The sequence below is a fragment of the Echiichthys vipera genome (genome assembly GCF_963691815.1).
Source record: "Echiichthys vipera genome assembly, chromosome: 5".
Classification (NCBI taxonomy): Eukaryota; Metazoa; Chordata; class Actinopteri; order Perciformes; family Trachinidae; genus Echiichthys; species Echiichthys vipera.
This window is the reverse complement of record NC_139830.1, coordinates 19,287,804-19,305,667: the sequence shown is the minus strand read 5'-3', so window position 1 is coordinate 19,305,667 and position 17,864 is coordinate 19,287,804. Positions and strand designations below refer to the sequence as shown.

The 17,864-nt window shown below is 39.1% G+C and overlaps 1 protein-coding gene across 1 annotated transcript in view; it reads right to left on the bottom strand.

The window, feature by feature from the left end:
- Positions 1–1,451: 1,451 nt before the first annotated feature.
- The window catches only part of LOC310947513 (neprilysin-like), a 36,010-nt gene continuing 19,597 nt past the window's right edge, over positions 1,452–17,864 (bottom strand). The window contains exons 5-23 of the mRNA XM_083914340.1: positions 16,283–16,363; positions 15,805–15,900; positions 15,598–15,716; positions 15,357–15,425; positions 13,077–13,211; positions 12,413–12,514; positions 12,188–12,324; positions 11,936–12,029; positions 11,011–11,139; positions 8,305–8,403; positions 8,119–8,196; positions 7,801–7,904; positions 7,403–7,461; positions 7,198–7,317; positions 6,650–6,783; positions 6,180–6,245; positions 4,418–4,513; positions 4,082–4,158; positions 1,452–3,887 (exon numbers count right to left, since the gene is read on the bottom strand). Coding sequence (XP_083770466.1) covers positions 3,788–3,887; positions 4,082–4,158; positions 4,418–4,513; positions 6,180–6,245; positions 6,650–6,783; positions 7,198–7,317; positions 7,403–7,461; positions 7,801–7,904; positions 8,119–8,196; positions 8,305–8,403; positions 11,011–11,139; positions 11,936–12,029; positions 12,188–12,324; positions 12,413–12,514; positions 13,077–13,211; positions 15,357–15,425; positions 15,598–15,716; positions 15,805–15,900; positions 16,283–16,363 — 1,895 coding nt within the window. The 3' untranslated portion in view covers positions 1,452–3,787. The remainder of the gene's footprint in view (positions 3,888–4,081; positions 4,159–4,417; positions 4,514–6,179; positions 6,246–6,649; positions 6,784–7,197; positions 7,318–7,402; positions 7,462–7,800; positions 7,905–8,118; positions 8,197–8,304; positions 8,404–11,010; positions 11,140–11,935; positions 12,030–12,187; positions 12,325–12,412; positions 12,515–13,076; positions 13,212–15,356; positions 15,426–15,597; positions 15,717–15,804; positions 15,901–16,282; positions 16,364–17,864) is intronic.

Below are 17,864 nucleotides of genomic sequence, written 5' to 3'. Positions count from 1 at the left end.
ACCACACAGGCTTTTTTTTTTGTTTATACCTGAAATAAATGAAATACATGAAATAAAATAAAAGGTATGAGTAATCGAAAGAACATTTGGAAAGGGTTTCAGAAATGTAGTTCATTTTTTAACTTATTTGACTTTGTCATATTGGTCATTTTGTCATCATGACATTTTGTGAAATGTAGAGTAAAACCCCCAAAAATGCTGTTGTCTGCTCCAACCATCAGAAGTATTCCCATTTGAGTATATTTGAAACAATGTGTTTTGAAATGCCTATATTGTTGTGAGAATGTTTTTTTTTTAAACTGAATAGATAAATCAAATACGTAAATGTCATGAACTTCTCAACTTTTCTTATAAGTATTTGCACAAGTGTGTTGGTTCTGCCCCCTGCTGCACTCCACCATTCCTAGATATTTTTAACACTTGGCTTCAAAGTCCGGCCATATTTCTTATGCTCCTACTTGGCACCCATGCCCTATACATCCCATGTGTTGTAATTCTCTTTGGCTCTATCTTTTACATCTGAACAGTTTGAAACGTGTTTTTTATTCCCTGACTGTTTGCCTTTGCCGGGATACAAGCCCTCCCCATGCCAGAATATGTGCTTGCTGGTTCATTGCAGCATGGGGTGTATTTACCACTAGGCAGCTTGGGAGCAGCTATAAAGATATTGCACATTCATTTATTTGCATTATGCCTTTGACTAACTTCACACATTAGCCCTTACTCCTCCAATGCTTATAGGTCCAATTAGTGAGGAAAAAGTTTGGGCTAATGCTGCATTTAAATTAAAACTTTTTTCTTTTTTCCTGTCTCTGTGGAAATTACAAAATGAAACCCACAAATTCCTAATACTCCCCTCAAGCCACTTAATACTGAATGAGTGAAACAGAGTATGGAAATGTCTCTCTATAGTTTTAGCTCGTTTAGGAAAATCACCGACAGCACTCCAGGTAAAGAAAAGGAAAATGCTGTAGAATTTCTACTTTGATGTACAAGATTTACACAAACAAAACATTAAGCCAAGGCAGAAGCGCTATGATATTATCAGTGCGTTATTTAAGTCTGGCATTAAAATTATATTTCTCATCATGAGGGTCTCTGCTAAAAAGAAGAATATTTACCTTTTTGCCTACAGTAAACTTAAATAGGAGTATGTGGGCTTTACTCCATGGGTATGGATGCAGTAACTGTTTTACAATTGAGAGGCCTTTGTTCTGTTAATGTGAAGTTTTTATCTTGCATTTTGTGTTTATATGTCCTGGGTGCGACTTGACACAATTTTCCTGCCTCACAATTAAGTTTATTCTATTCTGTTCTAAATAAGCACCAAGATGTAATGTATCAAATTTAAGAGCTTACAATTGTATAGAAGCCTTATTCTGAAGCTAAAGCAACACATACTGGTACTCACACAAATACATACAAACACACCAACTGCAGGCTGTGGTATTTAAAGATTTATTTTGAAAGGAAAAGAAATGCTCCTCAAGATGATTATCAGTCATTATTATAAAGTATCTAAATACAGGCAACTGAGGTATATCTGTCTTTCTACAGGTGGAGTGTGAGAGACGGAGAGGGGCAGAAATGAAGATAGCTTGAGGGACTGAGCGACAGTGACACAGCTTGTACAAATAATGAAAAGAACAAAACATGCCGAAACAACAATAAACACTGGACTTGGAGGATGTTGTATACTGTCTGTAGAGTGGTCTTCATTATCATGGTGCATCATTCATTCCACCAATTTATATTTAAAGGCAAAGGCTAAAATGTCCACAATTAAAGACCTTGTGTTGAACATCAGTTAACACTATAACACAAAAAATAAAGCCTTACAGAACCATGAATACTAGCCGCCATCCTCTGACTTGATACGTTCTGCATTCAGAAAAATGCGTTCACTTTGGAAAATTTCTTTAGTTTTCAGCAAAGACTCAGCCCGCAGTTTAAAAGAGATAAATCAGTTTTTATATCATCTGTCTGATCGGTTATATGGTGCACTTCATGTGATAAAACTTAGATCAATCATTCTTAAATTGTTTTTTTTTGCGAAATGCACTTATTCACTTTCTTGCTGAGAGTAAATTGAGAATATTGATACCACTCACATCAGTTTGTTAAATATAAAGCCACAGCCAGGAGACAGTTAACTTAGCTTAGAATAAAGCCTAGAAACAGTGGAAGCAGCTTGCCTAACCCTGTCCAAAGGTGAGACCAAATCTGCCAACTAGCACATTCAAAGCTAACAATTTAACACTTTATATTCTGTTTGTTTAATCCATTGGAAAATTGAAGGGTAAAGACTCCAGGTCCTGTGGCCTTGTCATCACCATTCGGTTGCCAGGCAGCTGGCGGAGACTCCAGGAAGTCACTGCTCCCAGCCAAGAAACAGTCCAGCACATAACGCCCTGTAAAACCAGTACTTATTGTTTTTACACTTTGTGTATGTACTAATTAGCCAAACGAGTAACATGGTTACTTGCATTCTGCATTACTTACAGATACAGATCCAGGGAGCTGTTTCCAGCATTATGCTCACCTAAGCTAACCAGCTGCTAGCTGTAGCAGAAAGTTATAGCAAAGAAGCTCATTTTTTAAAATGTCCAACTATTGCTTTAGAGACACATTTTCTTTACACATTATTATTTGCCCTCCTGTAAGTACACATACGCACTCTAAGAAACAGCAACACAACAGATCATGTAAGGCATACCAATTTGCTTGACAAACAGTAAGGAGCCATCATAATGACTTAAAAAGACACACAACACACAGGAGGCTCAGTTAGCGTGTAGAAAGGATCCGGTGACTGTCGATTGTCAGCTCAATGATTCATGATCAGTTGTTAAAGGCAAAAATGTAATTTTGGTTTACTGGACATACTGCTAATAGGCAGCAGTCTCCTGTCAACTGCAATTAAGTCATTATCGTTAAATATAGAACAGTATTGTGTAATATGTGATTATGGTTAAATACTCAATGGTCTATTCAGCAAAATAAACTCTGATTTTCTGTAATAATTTACCTAATCTATTTCTACGTATTAACAAAGAGTACATTATGAATACATTGGAGTGCATCAGCATGTTCACAAAGGATGACAACAACAGTTTTATGAGAGGCACACAGCTCAGACCCACATACAGTACAATGGTTCAGCCCTGTTACATGTATATGTGTGTGGGTGGTGTATTCATATGCCAGTGGATTTGAGCACATTTGTCTGTCTGCCCCTCTCTCAACAACTACTTGTAGATTATTTTGACTTCAACACACTCTCTCTCACTCTCTCTCTCTCTCTCTCTCTCTCACACACACACACACACACACACACACACACACACACACACACACACACACACACACACACACACACAAACACACACATGCACACACAAACACTCACAATCACACACATATTGGCAGACTCACACATGATGAGTAAAACAAGATACAATTGAAGAGGGGAAAAAAATAAAAACAGAAGGAGTGATTATATCCAGTGAGTAGCAGAATAATCAGGCTGATTAAATAAACTACAGTATCAGAGCCAGATAGACAGTGCTCCATCTGTTTATGAGGGTACAGTCCACTGCTTTCCTCGGAGGAAGTGCATACTGCAGTGTCAATCCAGCAGCCCTGGTCCATCCAGTAAAGAGCCAAAGGGAACATTAACTTCCCTGTAACCTCCCCACGAATGCTCCAACAGCAAGAGGGGAGAGGTACTGCTGGGGGACAGGGACGACCTACGGTCCGAACAGTCCCCATCCCAGAGGTCTGTGGATCACCACACACGACAGATGTTGTCAGGGACCATGTAGTTGCTCTTGTTGCATCTGAATGCTTTGGCAAATTCTGGGAAATTCTGAAGGGAGCCCAGGACCCTGTAACACATCCAGAGGAGAGTGTGGGTTGGGGGTAAAGTTGCTGTATTAGAAGGTTACTTGAAAATGAAATTTACACGGCATATTATTTTATATTAAGGTTTTAAAATGTTAGCTACTATTGTAATTTGTTCCCTGCCCTTTGCCTCACATGACTGATTGATATAAAAGTAAAATTTTTGGTTTTGAATTACCTGAATTTCCCTGGACTGTGTACATCTACTTTAATGGAATTAACAGCTTGCTCTGGTCGGTGTGTTCCACACCAAACCTGAGAAAGAGATTAGGACATATTAATGACAATAAAATGCACTGTTTCCAATTTATTTAATCCATCCATCCATCAATCCAATAAATCATCCATTTGTTCATTCAGCCAGTCTTCCGTCCTATCCATCCATCCACCATAATAAAAATCATTTTATCTATTCATCTATCCATCATCCATCAATTATTGCAATCATTCCATCCATTTAAACATTAATCAATCAATTAATCAATCAATCAAAAACCATGCATCCATCATCTACCTGAGCAAAGTTTAGGAAGAAAAGTTGATCATGTGAAAGGGCAATGCCAGGCAGTGGTGGCTCGTCTCCATGCTTCTCCACATAATTCTTATAGGCCTGCAGTATCAATATGAGACAAATGTCAACACTGTTAATAAAATAATATAAAAAATGTCTGGAAATTTTCTATTCGTTACATTTTGGTTATAACTTGAATAACCACAGTGTGGTTGTATGCCTCTGCCAAACAGTCAAATTGCAGTTGGCTAATTGATATAAAAGTAAAATTGCAGTTTACATCCATGTCTGTCCAGAATTAGTCAATATATATAGCTTCACGCACATCTTCATCCCGGCAGCGCAGAAGATCTATACAATGGACAACCCAAAAAACGTAAAAACCTAGCCAAACCTAGCCAAAAAGCTCTCCATATTATACTTCTGTTATTTGAATGTTGATATTCCTTTTAGTCGTGTATTTACTATGCCATTTGGTACGAGAAAAAAAATAAATAAATAAATAAACCTGTCAAGAGTCGGTTCTGTCAGTACCCTCCTCTCTCCCTTTTGTGTGAGTTTGTCTCCCTCTGTCTACTTTTCCCTGCATGTGTCTCCCTCTTGTTTTTTGTCGTCCTGGTCCGGTAGGCGTGTTCCCCCCAGCTGCAGCTTGTTACACTAATCACCTGATGGTGTACTTAAACCCTGAGCTGACAGGCATGCAGTGCCGGACCGTTGTTATCCTTCCCTTGGAAAACTGTTTTCCCCGGATTGGCTCCTGTTACTCATTTGTTATTTTTGCGCTCCTCGTTGTTAATTGTTTTAATCGTTGTTGTCTTTTGTTTCTCCTTAGTTTCCCGTGTTCCTGTTACCTCGTCCTGTTCCCCGATCGTCCGTCGTTTCCTCATTTCTGTTTTCCTCGACCGTCTAGTCCCTAGTATTCCTGTTACCCTGTAGTGTTTATCACTTTGTTTGTCGTTTATATTAAACGTTTTGTTTGTACTTTTATCCTGTGTCCATGTCTGCATTTGGGTCCAGTCTCTTTGTGTTATATCCCCGTACCATTCATGACAAAACCATGTTTAATTTTAAATAAATGTATCTAGTTTTTGGTTGCTAATTTCTAAGGATATTTCCTGTAAATTCTTTATACAGTAATGTCACATGGTGGGCTGTTTGGCGAACCATGTGTATGCTAAACATACAATTGTGTTTTCTTGGAAACCGTCTAGTCAACTCTAGAGGTATTTATTTATTTAAACAAATTCAAAGTTGCTGCAGCAACTAATCTGAACAAAATTTTCCGCATTCAAAATCATCGTTTAAACACTAATTAATGTTACTTTGTGTTAAATAAAAAAGGTGTATACTCTCTATCATCCAACTGCAATAATAGCAATAACAACGACAGGTTTGTTGTCTGTGTGAGATCTTGTCACTGTTAAATCTCAACTTTGCCTCAAAAGAGCAGCAACATGGACAATGTTAATGTAAATAGATATAAAAGAATTACCACATATATATTATATCTATTATCTCATATTGCATTCAAAACTGTAAATGCCCTTTCTCTGTTCATCACTGGTTAACACTGACCAAATTAGCAGCAACATCATGTCTTTCATTGTTTTGTTTACAATTCCTTCTGAGCCTGTCAGTGACCTGGCAGAATGACACATTTATGAATGTTTGCAAGCAGATGACAATGACAAACCACAAACTGATCCTATTTTCTCATCTTTAAACCTCTTACATCGAGTTTCCTCCTTGTTTTTGCGCTCATTACCTGATATGCCTGCCGAATCCCTCCATTGTCAGCAATGTTCTCCCCAAGGGTGTTGTTACCATTTAACTAGAGAAGGGACATGAGAGAAAACACAAAGATAGACAGGGACAAAGTATAGAGTCAGATGATACTTTTTCCTCTGTACTCCAGCAAATCACATATCACTCTTTGGAGATACAAGAAACCATTGTCCCAGGGGATAAAAGAAGCATTGTTCAAAGCAACAGGACAGAGGAGGAGAAACAAATAGAGGGAGAGGGATTGATATGTCAACACAAAACATTAAAGGCACCTGAAGCAGAGAAGAGATAAGCCTGCAAAACTGGGGGGGAGATGAAAATGGATACACTAGGTAACAGGAAAGCAAATAAATGAGGAAATGAGCAAAGTCTGGAATAATATTTGAGAAAATCCTAATTATTTAAAAACTCAAGCAAAAAAGGTGAGAGAGATGATCAACCAAGACATACATGCAGTCCGTTGGCCAGATCCCAAGAGAAGTTGCCATACTGATTGATGATGCACTTTGACAGGTCTAGGAACCTCTGAGTGGAGTCGGGTGTCCACCAGTCCTTCAGGTCACCATCCTTATCATAATTACGGCCTAAAAATAAATAAATTAATGGTAGGCTGGTTGGATTTGATCAACAAAGAAAAAAAGGATTGTGACACTTCCAAATGCACAAACACCCATTACCTTGTTATCTGTGAACAGCACTAAAATGCTGCAAGTGATATTAATTACATGTTTCCATTGCATTAAATCTGTTTCACTTGTGTGCCTGGGTGGTTCCACAAATCCTGACAGTGAAGATAATGACTTTACATAGCCCAATGAAAATGAATGCAGTGAAAGATTGGTCTAATGCTGAACAAAGATATGACATTTCAAAACTCTACTCCACTGGTGGTGGTACCAGTTACACAACAGGACATATTTCTATCTCAATAGTGTTATATTCTTTTATTATAAACTGCCTCTAGGAGAAAAAGAGAGCAACAGTGTGGAAAATCATACCATTGTCATCAAAGCCATGTGTGATCTCATGACCGATCACCATGCCAATGCCACCATAGTTGAGAGATTTAGCCTGGCCTTTGCTGAAGAACGGCGGCTGGAGGATACCTGCAGGGAAAACTAACACCAAGGAAAAACAAAAAGGTTTGTCTTTGCAAAACTTGTAGGATGTTAAATAACTGTACACATGTTGGTGTGGAAATACCTATTTGGTTTTTGCTGGATGAGTAGAAGGCGTTGACAACAGCAGCTCCAGTTACCCACCTGCAGAAGACAAGGAAGGTGGAATTAAAGATTGATACAGTAATTGGCATTATAGTGCAGCACAATTCAGATTTGAAGAAATATATCAAAATTAACCTGAGATTAACAACAGAGAGTTAATATTAGCATTCCTGCTGTGCTTAGTGGCAGGCAGAACTGTATGTGTGAGTAGGAGTTTGTGTGGGAGAATGTGAATGCACTGTGCTAAAGGCAAGATGGTGTGTCACAGCACAAGCACCATAAGCAAATTGGTGATTTAAATACTTTACATTGTAACTCCAAATTACTACACAACTGGAATATGCCTATTTTCATAGGAATGATTAATTGCTGTCTTACTCTTCTTTGTTGACTTTGACTCTGAGTTTCCACAGACGTTTCTTCTGCACATGCTCCAGGTTCTTTAGGATGTTTTCAAAGTACTCCTCTGCACCGTAAGCCAGCTAACACCAACACACAGCCAGAGATACATGAGGATTAGCCCCGATGAGAGCTATCAACACATTGCCATTTATTTTCTTTTAGAAAAGCCGAGAATTCCCTGAGATGTTTTCATTGAACTGATATGCAGCTATGATATAACCCACTCTGTATTCTGTTACACATATTTGGTGAAAGACGAAAATCATTCATAATAGCATATTTGCAGACACTCACATCTTTGTACTCATTGTTAAGGTATTTGTCATCCATGATGTTGTCAGAGTAGCCGATCCGTTCCCGAATAGCTCGGGCCTACAGAAAAGTAAAGGAGACAATTTGACAAACAAATGTCTTATTCATCACATATCCAAAAGAACCGAAAACAATGCAACAGAATAGACGGTTCATTATAATTAATACCTTCTCCTCAGCTGCTTTCTTGGTCTCTGCATCCATCCAGGTCAGGTCATGAAGGTTACTAATAAACACTTCCCGAATGTCTTTAATCATCTCCTCCATCTGATGCCCACCCACACACATACAAACAAAGAAAGAAAGACCAGTCTCAAATATGTAACCTACGGTATATTTGACAATCAAAATGGTCAGTCAGTGCAACTTGTACATACAGTGTGGGCATTTTTCTCATAGGATCTAGTGGAAAGCACTTGAAAATAAATCTTGCAACGTATTGTGCAACACAGTCATAAAAATATGGTTTCCTAAATCAGAGCTTATCATTACACAGAATACATCAATGTAGAATCACTCAGGGTTACTCTCCCTCTGTGTTGAAGTGTGGTGGCCCTGGGTAATATTACAGATAAGTGTAATAATGTTTGTGTGAATAATATGACTGATGGAATAACGCTGTTAAAATATCAACTCTTTTTTTTAATGCATGTATAAAGTGTATTGAGGCAATGGCAGTTAGAATTGTATCATGTCCAGTGACAAAAGTGTGGTATGTAAAAAAAGGTTATTAGGAAATTTCCTCTACTTAAAAGTGACATCTTGTTTTTTTCACATATTCTACAGTAGAGGTCTGCTGTACAGTATATTAAACAAAACTAAGTTTAAAAAAAGTATATTAACAAACAACGCTTTTCTTAATAAACAAATAAATGACTGAAAAAATGTTTCCACGTCAGCATACTTTTTTTCAAATAACATATTTGCGCATCGGTAGAGATCTTAAGATGAGATTTCCTGTTTTTATATGCAAATTCACACAGTAAGGTGTGCCAAAATCCACATCCAAAGCTCAGTTGTCAGTGGGAATCTGTGGTGGAAGTTTAACATTTCTATAATGTATTGCTCTTGAGTTACAGTATTTATATGAATGTGCTAGCACACAGAGAGACAGACAGACTGACTGACGCCACCATTATGGGGTGATGCTGTGCAAACCATGTCATTGGACAGTAAAAGGTAAAACGCCAAATTCTATCTACAAACAAAATAAAAACAGAATTAGAATAAGTCACAAAAAAGTACCTGAATCAATACAAGAATGAGAGCAAAAATAGGAAGGGGAAACATTAAAAACTGCAGCGACAGCGAAGGTCACCCTTCCAGATCCCTCTCACCACAGTTGTGCTCTGAGACCGCAGCGAGCTGACAGAGGCATTCCAGTGTCTCATCACATCAGCTGACCCCTCACTTACACACTCCATGACCACCCGGACAACATGCTGTGTTTTGCCACAACCATACTGATGAGGTCTTTCTGAAAATATTTTAGCATACAGTTTGTTTGTGTGTGTGTGTGTGTGTGTGTGGTTGTGTGTGTGTGTGTGTGTGTGTGTGTGTGTGTGGTATATGTGCACACACATGAGTTTATGTTGTGTGTATGCACAAGTGTTTATGGTTGCAAGTGAAACACCTTTTTATATGCAATAGTAATCCCACTAAAGCTGTATCATAATAATTAAAATGTAATTGTCTCCCATTATGGGCACTAATCCACTGCTATTCAATTTGATTTAATTCACTCTGTCTCCAAATAATGAATAAGTACAGTCCTGCATATGATATAATTGAGTAAATGTAGAGAAATAGTATAATGACTATATATTCTAAGAATCAAAAGTTAAGTAGTAAGCATTATGCTGATAAAGTAGTTTTGTATATCATATTTCTAATTAGGATTAATCAATCAATGTCTCCTAATGTGTCAGGAGTATTTTACTGCTGTATCGTGGTAGTTTAAGCTATCGGAAAACTTAGCTTAAAGGGATGATTTTCCCATTTGAATCCAGGTCTGTACCATGGAAATGTGGGCATTGTGTCTAGATGAATGATTTGACATCACATTTAAATGATGCCATGACACAGATCTGGATTAAAATCAGCAAAATATCTGATATATTCATAAAAGTTAATCTCATGTGTATGTAAAATCTTTATAAGGAAAATAACTAGTAACTATAGCTAGTACAATACTTGTGTAAAAGTACTTACATTCCTCCTCTGAAATATATCTCTGTGGCTGTGAGAAGGTTGGTATGCGAGGAGTGCAGCATGTGCGGCATGCAGCTGCAGGTCAACGCAGCACACTTACATGTATTGGGGAGAGGGGTGTTGATACTGTATGTACTTGGAGTTGTGTGTCACTTTTCAGACACACAAACACATTTACATGTTGGGCACAATGTGAAAACCAAGGTCCCAAAGGTGACCAAGATTTAAGGTGTGTTAGACACACACATTACGACAGATGCACATGGCCAAACACACAATCTGACTTACAATCTTACACACATGCACACGTGTTCATAGAGTTGAGATTTACAGTGTGGGTGGTGTGGAGATGATAAGAAGAAACAATGCAGAAGATACACTACTGTGGTTTGGGACACAAGATGCAAAGGTCAAAAAGAGTGTAAAAGTATGTATGATTAACTGAATACATACACTAGTAAACCCTAGTAAAGCAATGTTTTTGTGAAAACACATACAGATTCATTTCCATGATTCAGTAGCTGTTTCAAGTGTCAATAAACAAAAAAACATTAAATTATGTATTACGCATAATCTACTCTGTCAAAAAAGGCATCCCTCTAGCATTTTATCCTTCATTAAAACCATTCTAGTAATATCAAGTATAATCCATCCCCTACTTACCAGTTCTTTGCTCTTTTCAGAGAAGGCCTCCTGCACATACAGTCGCCCCACGGCATTGTCCATGTTGTTGTTGACGTAAAGTGCACACTGTCGCCACACTGCTGCCTCTGACGTAGTACCAGTCAGAGCCTGTAGGGAAAGTAACGAGGCACTGATCAGGCATAAGCCACTCAGAAATGTGGAAGAAGAATATGAATGGAGCTGAGTGTGGACATCTAGTGTGTTTTTAGTTTGGCTCAATGGATATACAAAGCCTGAGGTAGGTATTATCGTTCTCAAAACTATCCTTGCTAGAGGAAACAACAACAACCTCCAAGCTAGCAACCAGCCGGTCTATGTATCGAATCTGAGTTTGCAGTTGTAGGATTAAATCAACTTGTGAACGCACCTGGTAAAAGACTGTAACATACGCCATACTCCGGTGCTACAGTATAGTCCACTCAGTCCATTAAGCATTAATAGACTCATTTAGAAATAGCCGTACATGTTCACCGAGACAACAAGTTTATGCCAACAACATGGCCAAAACATTCATGGTCTCCAGAGGATGAATCCAACTGACTTTGTTGATACCTTAACTTTTCATCAGGTGCAACCAGCAAGGTTAAACTTTGACTCTGCCCACTACTTTGGTTCATGACAAAATACCAGCAAACCTAATGACATTCCCCTCAGCCTCAGCAATACTTTGTGTTTAATGCTAATAAGCAAACATTAATATGCTAACATCTTCAATACCTAAGGATGGTAGCTTTGTCATTGTGCAAGTGTTGCACTGCTAATGGTAGCATCTAGATCAAAGCACTGCTTTGCTGTTTTCGTTTTAATGCTCAAATTTCAATATTGGCATCTATCTCTACAGTTCAGTATTAGTTGTGTAGTTGTTTTTACAGACAGGTTCAGTGTCAGGGTCCCGTAGGTGTACCTTGCGGAAGGCTTTCCTGGTGTCCCTGTAAGTCCGGCTCAGTCCCACCACCATGTTCATAGCAAAACGCCACACCATGTAGTTCTGCAGATCCCTGTGAGGAGAGGAAGGATGTTCAAAAGAAAGTCTCTCGCTCACACAATGCTAAGGTATGTCAGTAGTGGGTGAGCAGCTGTTTTTATTTCAGTGCTCACTCGCCCCCACAAACATTCATACACAAACACAACTACAGACCCAGATACAAACACACACCTCTTGCTGTATCTGGCCAAGATAAGGTTGAGTCTTCTGTAATAGTTTGGGGAGTAGTTTATGACCTTCTCTGTGTCAGGAACGCTGATATTGACTGTATCCATTATCTTAGCCGTGAAGTAACTCCAGTCAAATTCCTACAAGTCAGAAAACAAACAGACAGCATTAGGAAGAGGAAGAAAAAGACCTATTCTGATAGAAAATGAGTCTCATTTTTTTTTTTACCTGCGATTCAACCTCCAGGGTGAAATTGGCGTTCAGATCACCTAGTTCCATCTTGTTGTAAAGCAACACTGGGTTGTTACGGTCCTCTGGAGTATCAGTAGCCTTGGAGTGAGTAAGACAGAGAGGTAGAAAATCAAAAATGCTGTCACAACATGACCCTTTTGCAGTCCAGGTCCAGCTGCAACAAACATATTTGGAGTCCCAGGAGGCTTCAGGTCTGTAAATGTCAGAGCTCGAACGGTGTGACTGCCTTGTAAAAGTCAGCAGCCAAGTGGAGGGGAAGTCAAGCGTGGCAGTGAGCACAGCACAGAGCAAGCTCAGAATGACAAACGTGGACTGTGGAAACCTGATGTCTGACAAAAGTTGATGTGTAGGGATCAGGCTTGTTAACGACTTGTTTTTACACAGCAGCTGCGCCAGACTGGAGCCACAAATACGCGCAGACGAGAGAGGTTTGGGCTACAAATGGAGGAGTGGAAGGTCAGTCTGTCACAAGTCATTTGCTCACAAAATCCTCTTGTTGTGTGAAGCTGAGATAGAAGATAAGGTATGCATTGCTGCTGGAAAACAACAAGAACAAAAGACGCGTTCTTTTAGAGACCAGAGGTTCTGAGATCTGACCAACTGTTTAGGCTTCATCTGGGAAAAAAGTGTGAATGCTTACGTTGGCAATGTCCCTCTCCAGGTCCATGACTCGTGTCACCTCCTCTCTGATGCGGGTTTCATTGATGGACAAACCCCGGTCAGCACGGATCAGCTTAGCAAGGTCAATCATGAATTGCTCGTAAGCCCGACATGCCTGTCAAACACACATTCATAATGTCTCTTGAATTTACCATAACAGGAAAGAAATGGTGGACATTAGTTTGAATTGGACCAAAAAAACAGGGGTGACACTATGCACGAAACATACACACACACACACACACACACACACACACACACACACACACACACACACACACACACACGCACACACGCTCAGCCTGCCTCAAGCTTAGTGTGGTTAAGTGCTCTCTACATATCAACCAACAGTGCATAGTAAAATGTAAAGTAAAACCAGAGCATAGGAGCAGAGGTTTGTTCCAGTCACACACATCTGGTTTAGATTGAGACACAACCAAATCTTTGTTGCTTTTGCTTCTTTGATTTTAATTATCACTTTTAATCATCACTCTGGCAATCAAAAGACCATGGCATACACACATATTTCCTTAATTCTATCACAAGCCGGGAGGTTAACAAATTGGGATTTGTTATGTGGGGGTCCCTCTGTGGTTTCAGGGTGGACATGGGTACGCCTGTGTGTGCAGACTACAAAATCTGATCAATATTATTTGACAAACTGTAATGAAATATAACATGGTATCATTTTGTAAAAGCAAAAAGATGTTTAAGCAGAATATCAGGGCGATTTACATTCTCTTATTAAACCTGCCTGTTTCTCCCTACCTCAACACCTAGACCGATTTCGCTAATATAGGTAGCTTTTGAGGAAATCCACTGTCAGAAAAAAGGAAACTCTGGGAAATTTCTGTTTGCGAGTTCTTACATCACCTCATGTAGGATCAATGGCCCTCATTTATCAAACGATCGTACGGCAGAAAAACGTGCGTACGACCATTTCCTGGCAAACTTCGGCATTTATTTGGACGTGAGCGGGAGCTACGATCAAATCTCACGTCTGCTCTGAGATCGTGTACGCACATTTCAGCCTGTGTATTTGCGGTGCAGCGCAGCAAAATCTGTCTGAAAATAATGAACAAACCTCAGCTGTCATTAAGCATAAGCAGTCACATATTAAGAACAGATCAAACGGATTCTTAAAAAAATAAAAAAATAAATAAAGCAATTGATTGTACTCATGTGCGTCTGAAGGCACCATCCATGAATGATTACGCATTCATTAATCGCCAAAACTACCACTCGATAAATGTACAGGTGATTTGTGATGCCAAGCTGTCACTTTTAAACGTGGTGGCCAGGTGTCCAGGGGGGGGGGGCACAGGATTCTTTTATATTTCAAAACAGCTCGGCTCCAGCCCCTCGCGACCCCGACAGGGACAAGCGGTTGAATATGAATGAGTGAATGAATGTGTTGGCGCGCGGCTGCAGGAATGCGCACTGCATAGCCAAAGTCATCTCCTCGGTTAGTGGCTACCCTTGATTAATTGAATTAATTCAAACAAGGTATCAGATGATTAACATCTTGGTATGGTTCTCCTAGGTGACAAAGGTTATCCTCTAAGGGAATACCTAATAACCCAGCTGGCAAACCCCGCAACAGAGCAGGAGTGCAGGTTCAGCAGTGCGCACACACGCACAGGCGCACACGGGTCACAGTGGAGCGCTGCTTCGGGTTGACTGCCTCCGTTATTCTTTTCCATACAGCGTTTTTATGGGCCACTTTTATTCCACTATTAAGACTGACAAAAAGCACATCTTTATTTTGCTCCATCTCGGATGTCAGGATGCCGATATCTGTGTCGGAAAGTTTCTTTTCTAACCAGCTTTTTTCCTCTACATGTTTGACCTCAGTGGGCGAGGCCTCCGAAACAGGAATATTAATGGGCGTAACATGTTAATGACGATTAAATTCAGCCGCCGCATTTATCAAGGCCCGCTCATTCATACGCTGAGATTGGTCAGATACGAATGTTTCATAAATCACACGTGGGTCCTTTCCTACGACCAATTCTGCGCTCAGATCTGCGCCCGTTTTCACGCAAGATTGATAAATGACGCCCATTATCTCTACAACTGCAGAGACATGTGTTTTATTCATTGTTTGCATTATTAAGACGGAGAAAAGTGGAATCATATATATGTTGTTGAATAGTAAAGCATCACCTGCTGAAATAGATGGGAGCCGGCTTACAGATGAGCCCAGGACAGCCACGTTCCATTTTGAAAGTGTGTGCATGTATGTACACTTAAAGCCTACCTCAGCGTATGGTCCGGTGCAGGCGTAGTAATCTCTAGACAAGAGGCCGAGGTTTGTCTGCTGGTCAAACTGGCAAAAGGTGAAGACAAGAACATATGCGTAAGCCAAATAAATCAGATTTAAATAAATTGGTGGGTGGTTATTTGTGGCTGGATGGATGTGATGTGCAAGTGTCTGTATGGATGTGGGATATAATAGAGAGAGGGAGATTAGGGCTTTCTGGCTACAGTTGCACACCTACATGAATGATGTGGGAATTGGAGTCCCTGTCATCAGTGCCAACAAAAAAGTTAACCACGAGCTGAGTTCCATATTTCTCATTCAGCTTAGCTATGACGTCCTCCAACCTCCATGTTTTACCTGAGTGAAGAGAAGGAAGGAAAAGTGAGATGGAAAAGAATTGCGTTTATATGACACTGCTGTGTGTGAGGGGAGAAAAATACTCTACCATAATTGGTCTCCCAGTTGTCCACAGCTATGGGCCAATCGAACACATCAGGCAGCATGTTGAGCAAAGGAGCCCCTCCTCTGAGCTCAGTTAAACCTTAAATGAAGCGTGGATACAAACAAGTAAAAGTCTGTTTCTAATAATAGATACATTTATTTTGTGCCAATCAAAATTCAAAAAAGAAGAGAAAAATTATTGCTCATATATTGTACTTATTATCAAGCATTATTAATCTATGCAAATTAAGGGGCATTTGAGGAGTTTATTGATGTCTGAGCAAAAATCCTTTGAACAAAACATCTATTGAAAGACGGTGTGTTTTAAGTTTAATATTATTATAAAACTAATAATTCCTAAAAATTGTTATTGTAGTTTTTAAAATTTTACAATGATAACAGTAAAAAAAATGTAAATTTTTGGAAAAAAGAAGATACAAAAATGAAAAGTCTGTGTTGACATCGCGTGCCTGTGTACTCACTTTCATTGGTACAGGACTTATAAAGGGTCTTAGCCTTGGTGAGAGCAACGGCTTCCCCATCCACTGTTTTTTCAAGGACACCTACAAACAGAGAAACAGAGCAAGCATGAAAAAAAGAAAAAAGTACAAAGACTGAATGATAAAGGAGGACTGAGTACATGTGAACAGGGAGAAGGGGACAAAGAGAGGGGTGTTAATAACCTCAGGTACAATGTGAAGATTTTTCATCTTTATTTTGGATAAAAAATAGAATCCTGCTGCTGTCCAGATGTAACTTATCATTTTAATTAAGGCATGTTGTCTGTCCCTGTGTCATAAAGTGCCAACAAAAATAAAGTGATGGCTTCAAACTGTGGCAATACTTAGCAACGAGTGACAAAACAGACAACGCAAATATGACAACATTCCACGGGGGGTGGAAGGAGAACGTTAGAAAGAGAATGTTATAAATGCATTTAAAGGGAAAAAAATCAAAATTCACTTCAAAGCTGTCAAAATGCTATGAAAGGGATGGGAAACAATTTTATTATACATACAGTAGCTAACTGAAAAACAAATTCTAATTCAGATGACATGTTATGAAGTGTGTATATAACAACACAACTTTAGAATATTTAAATGGAATCTTCCTACTCTTTTTATGAATATGATATAATTAAGGTTTGTAGAAAACAAATTATGACTTTCCATTGATGAACAGATGTAACCTAGTTTTCACAACTCTGGCAATTCTATAATATCATATCAAGTCCACCTGACAAAGCTCAAAAGTTTCGTCGAACACTGAAAGCACTGGAATGTTGCATTGATTAATTGATAGACCAGGAACCAGGACCACATAATAACGGCTCGTACAACAGTACACAATCATTCAATTTTCCCTTGTACTGTGTATGTTTAATCTTTGCTTTGAAGGATCAAATAAATGATTAAAAAATTAACTATTTATAAGTTGCAGTGCATTTAATCTTTTCATTTGAGTGGTTAAGAATATTTAGGCCATTCGTTGTAGAGGTCAACGTTGTCATATAGACCACAAATTACAATATGCAATGCATATTTTAATCTCTGGTTACTATAAATTGAATTCTCATTATGTCAGTGGTAATTAAGGCGAGGCTTGTGACCTCAGAGCGGGGAAAGCATAGCAAAAAGGGGGAAAGAATTCAAGGAGCAGCAAAGGTGAATGTGTGTGGCAGTTAACGGCCATTTGAAAACAAGAGTGAACACCATTGCTTGTTTTTATTGCCTGCATTTCCTCTTCAACACCTGTTGTGGGCATATGGATGTCAGTTAGCTCAGCCTCAAGCTATGGCGTTTCTAGGTAGACAGCTAATCAAATGAGTGATAAGTGTTGGTATGTAAAGTTGCTCAACTAAGGGGGAGGAGAAAGGGACCAACAATACAATACAATTCTTCTGCTTTGCCTCCAGGCGAATAGTTGCATAAAGTGTAACCATTCCTTTAGGATGTGCTGTCACTTTTTAGCAGCATCAAACATGAGAGTGAATGATCATTAAAATTCAACACCCAAGTTGCCATTTAGGTGTTTGCTAAAAATCCTCATGATGAATGCATGCTG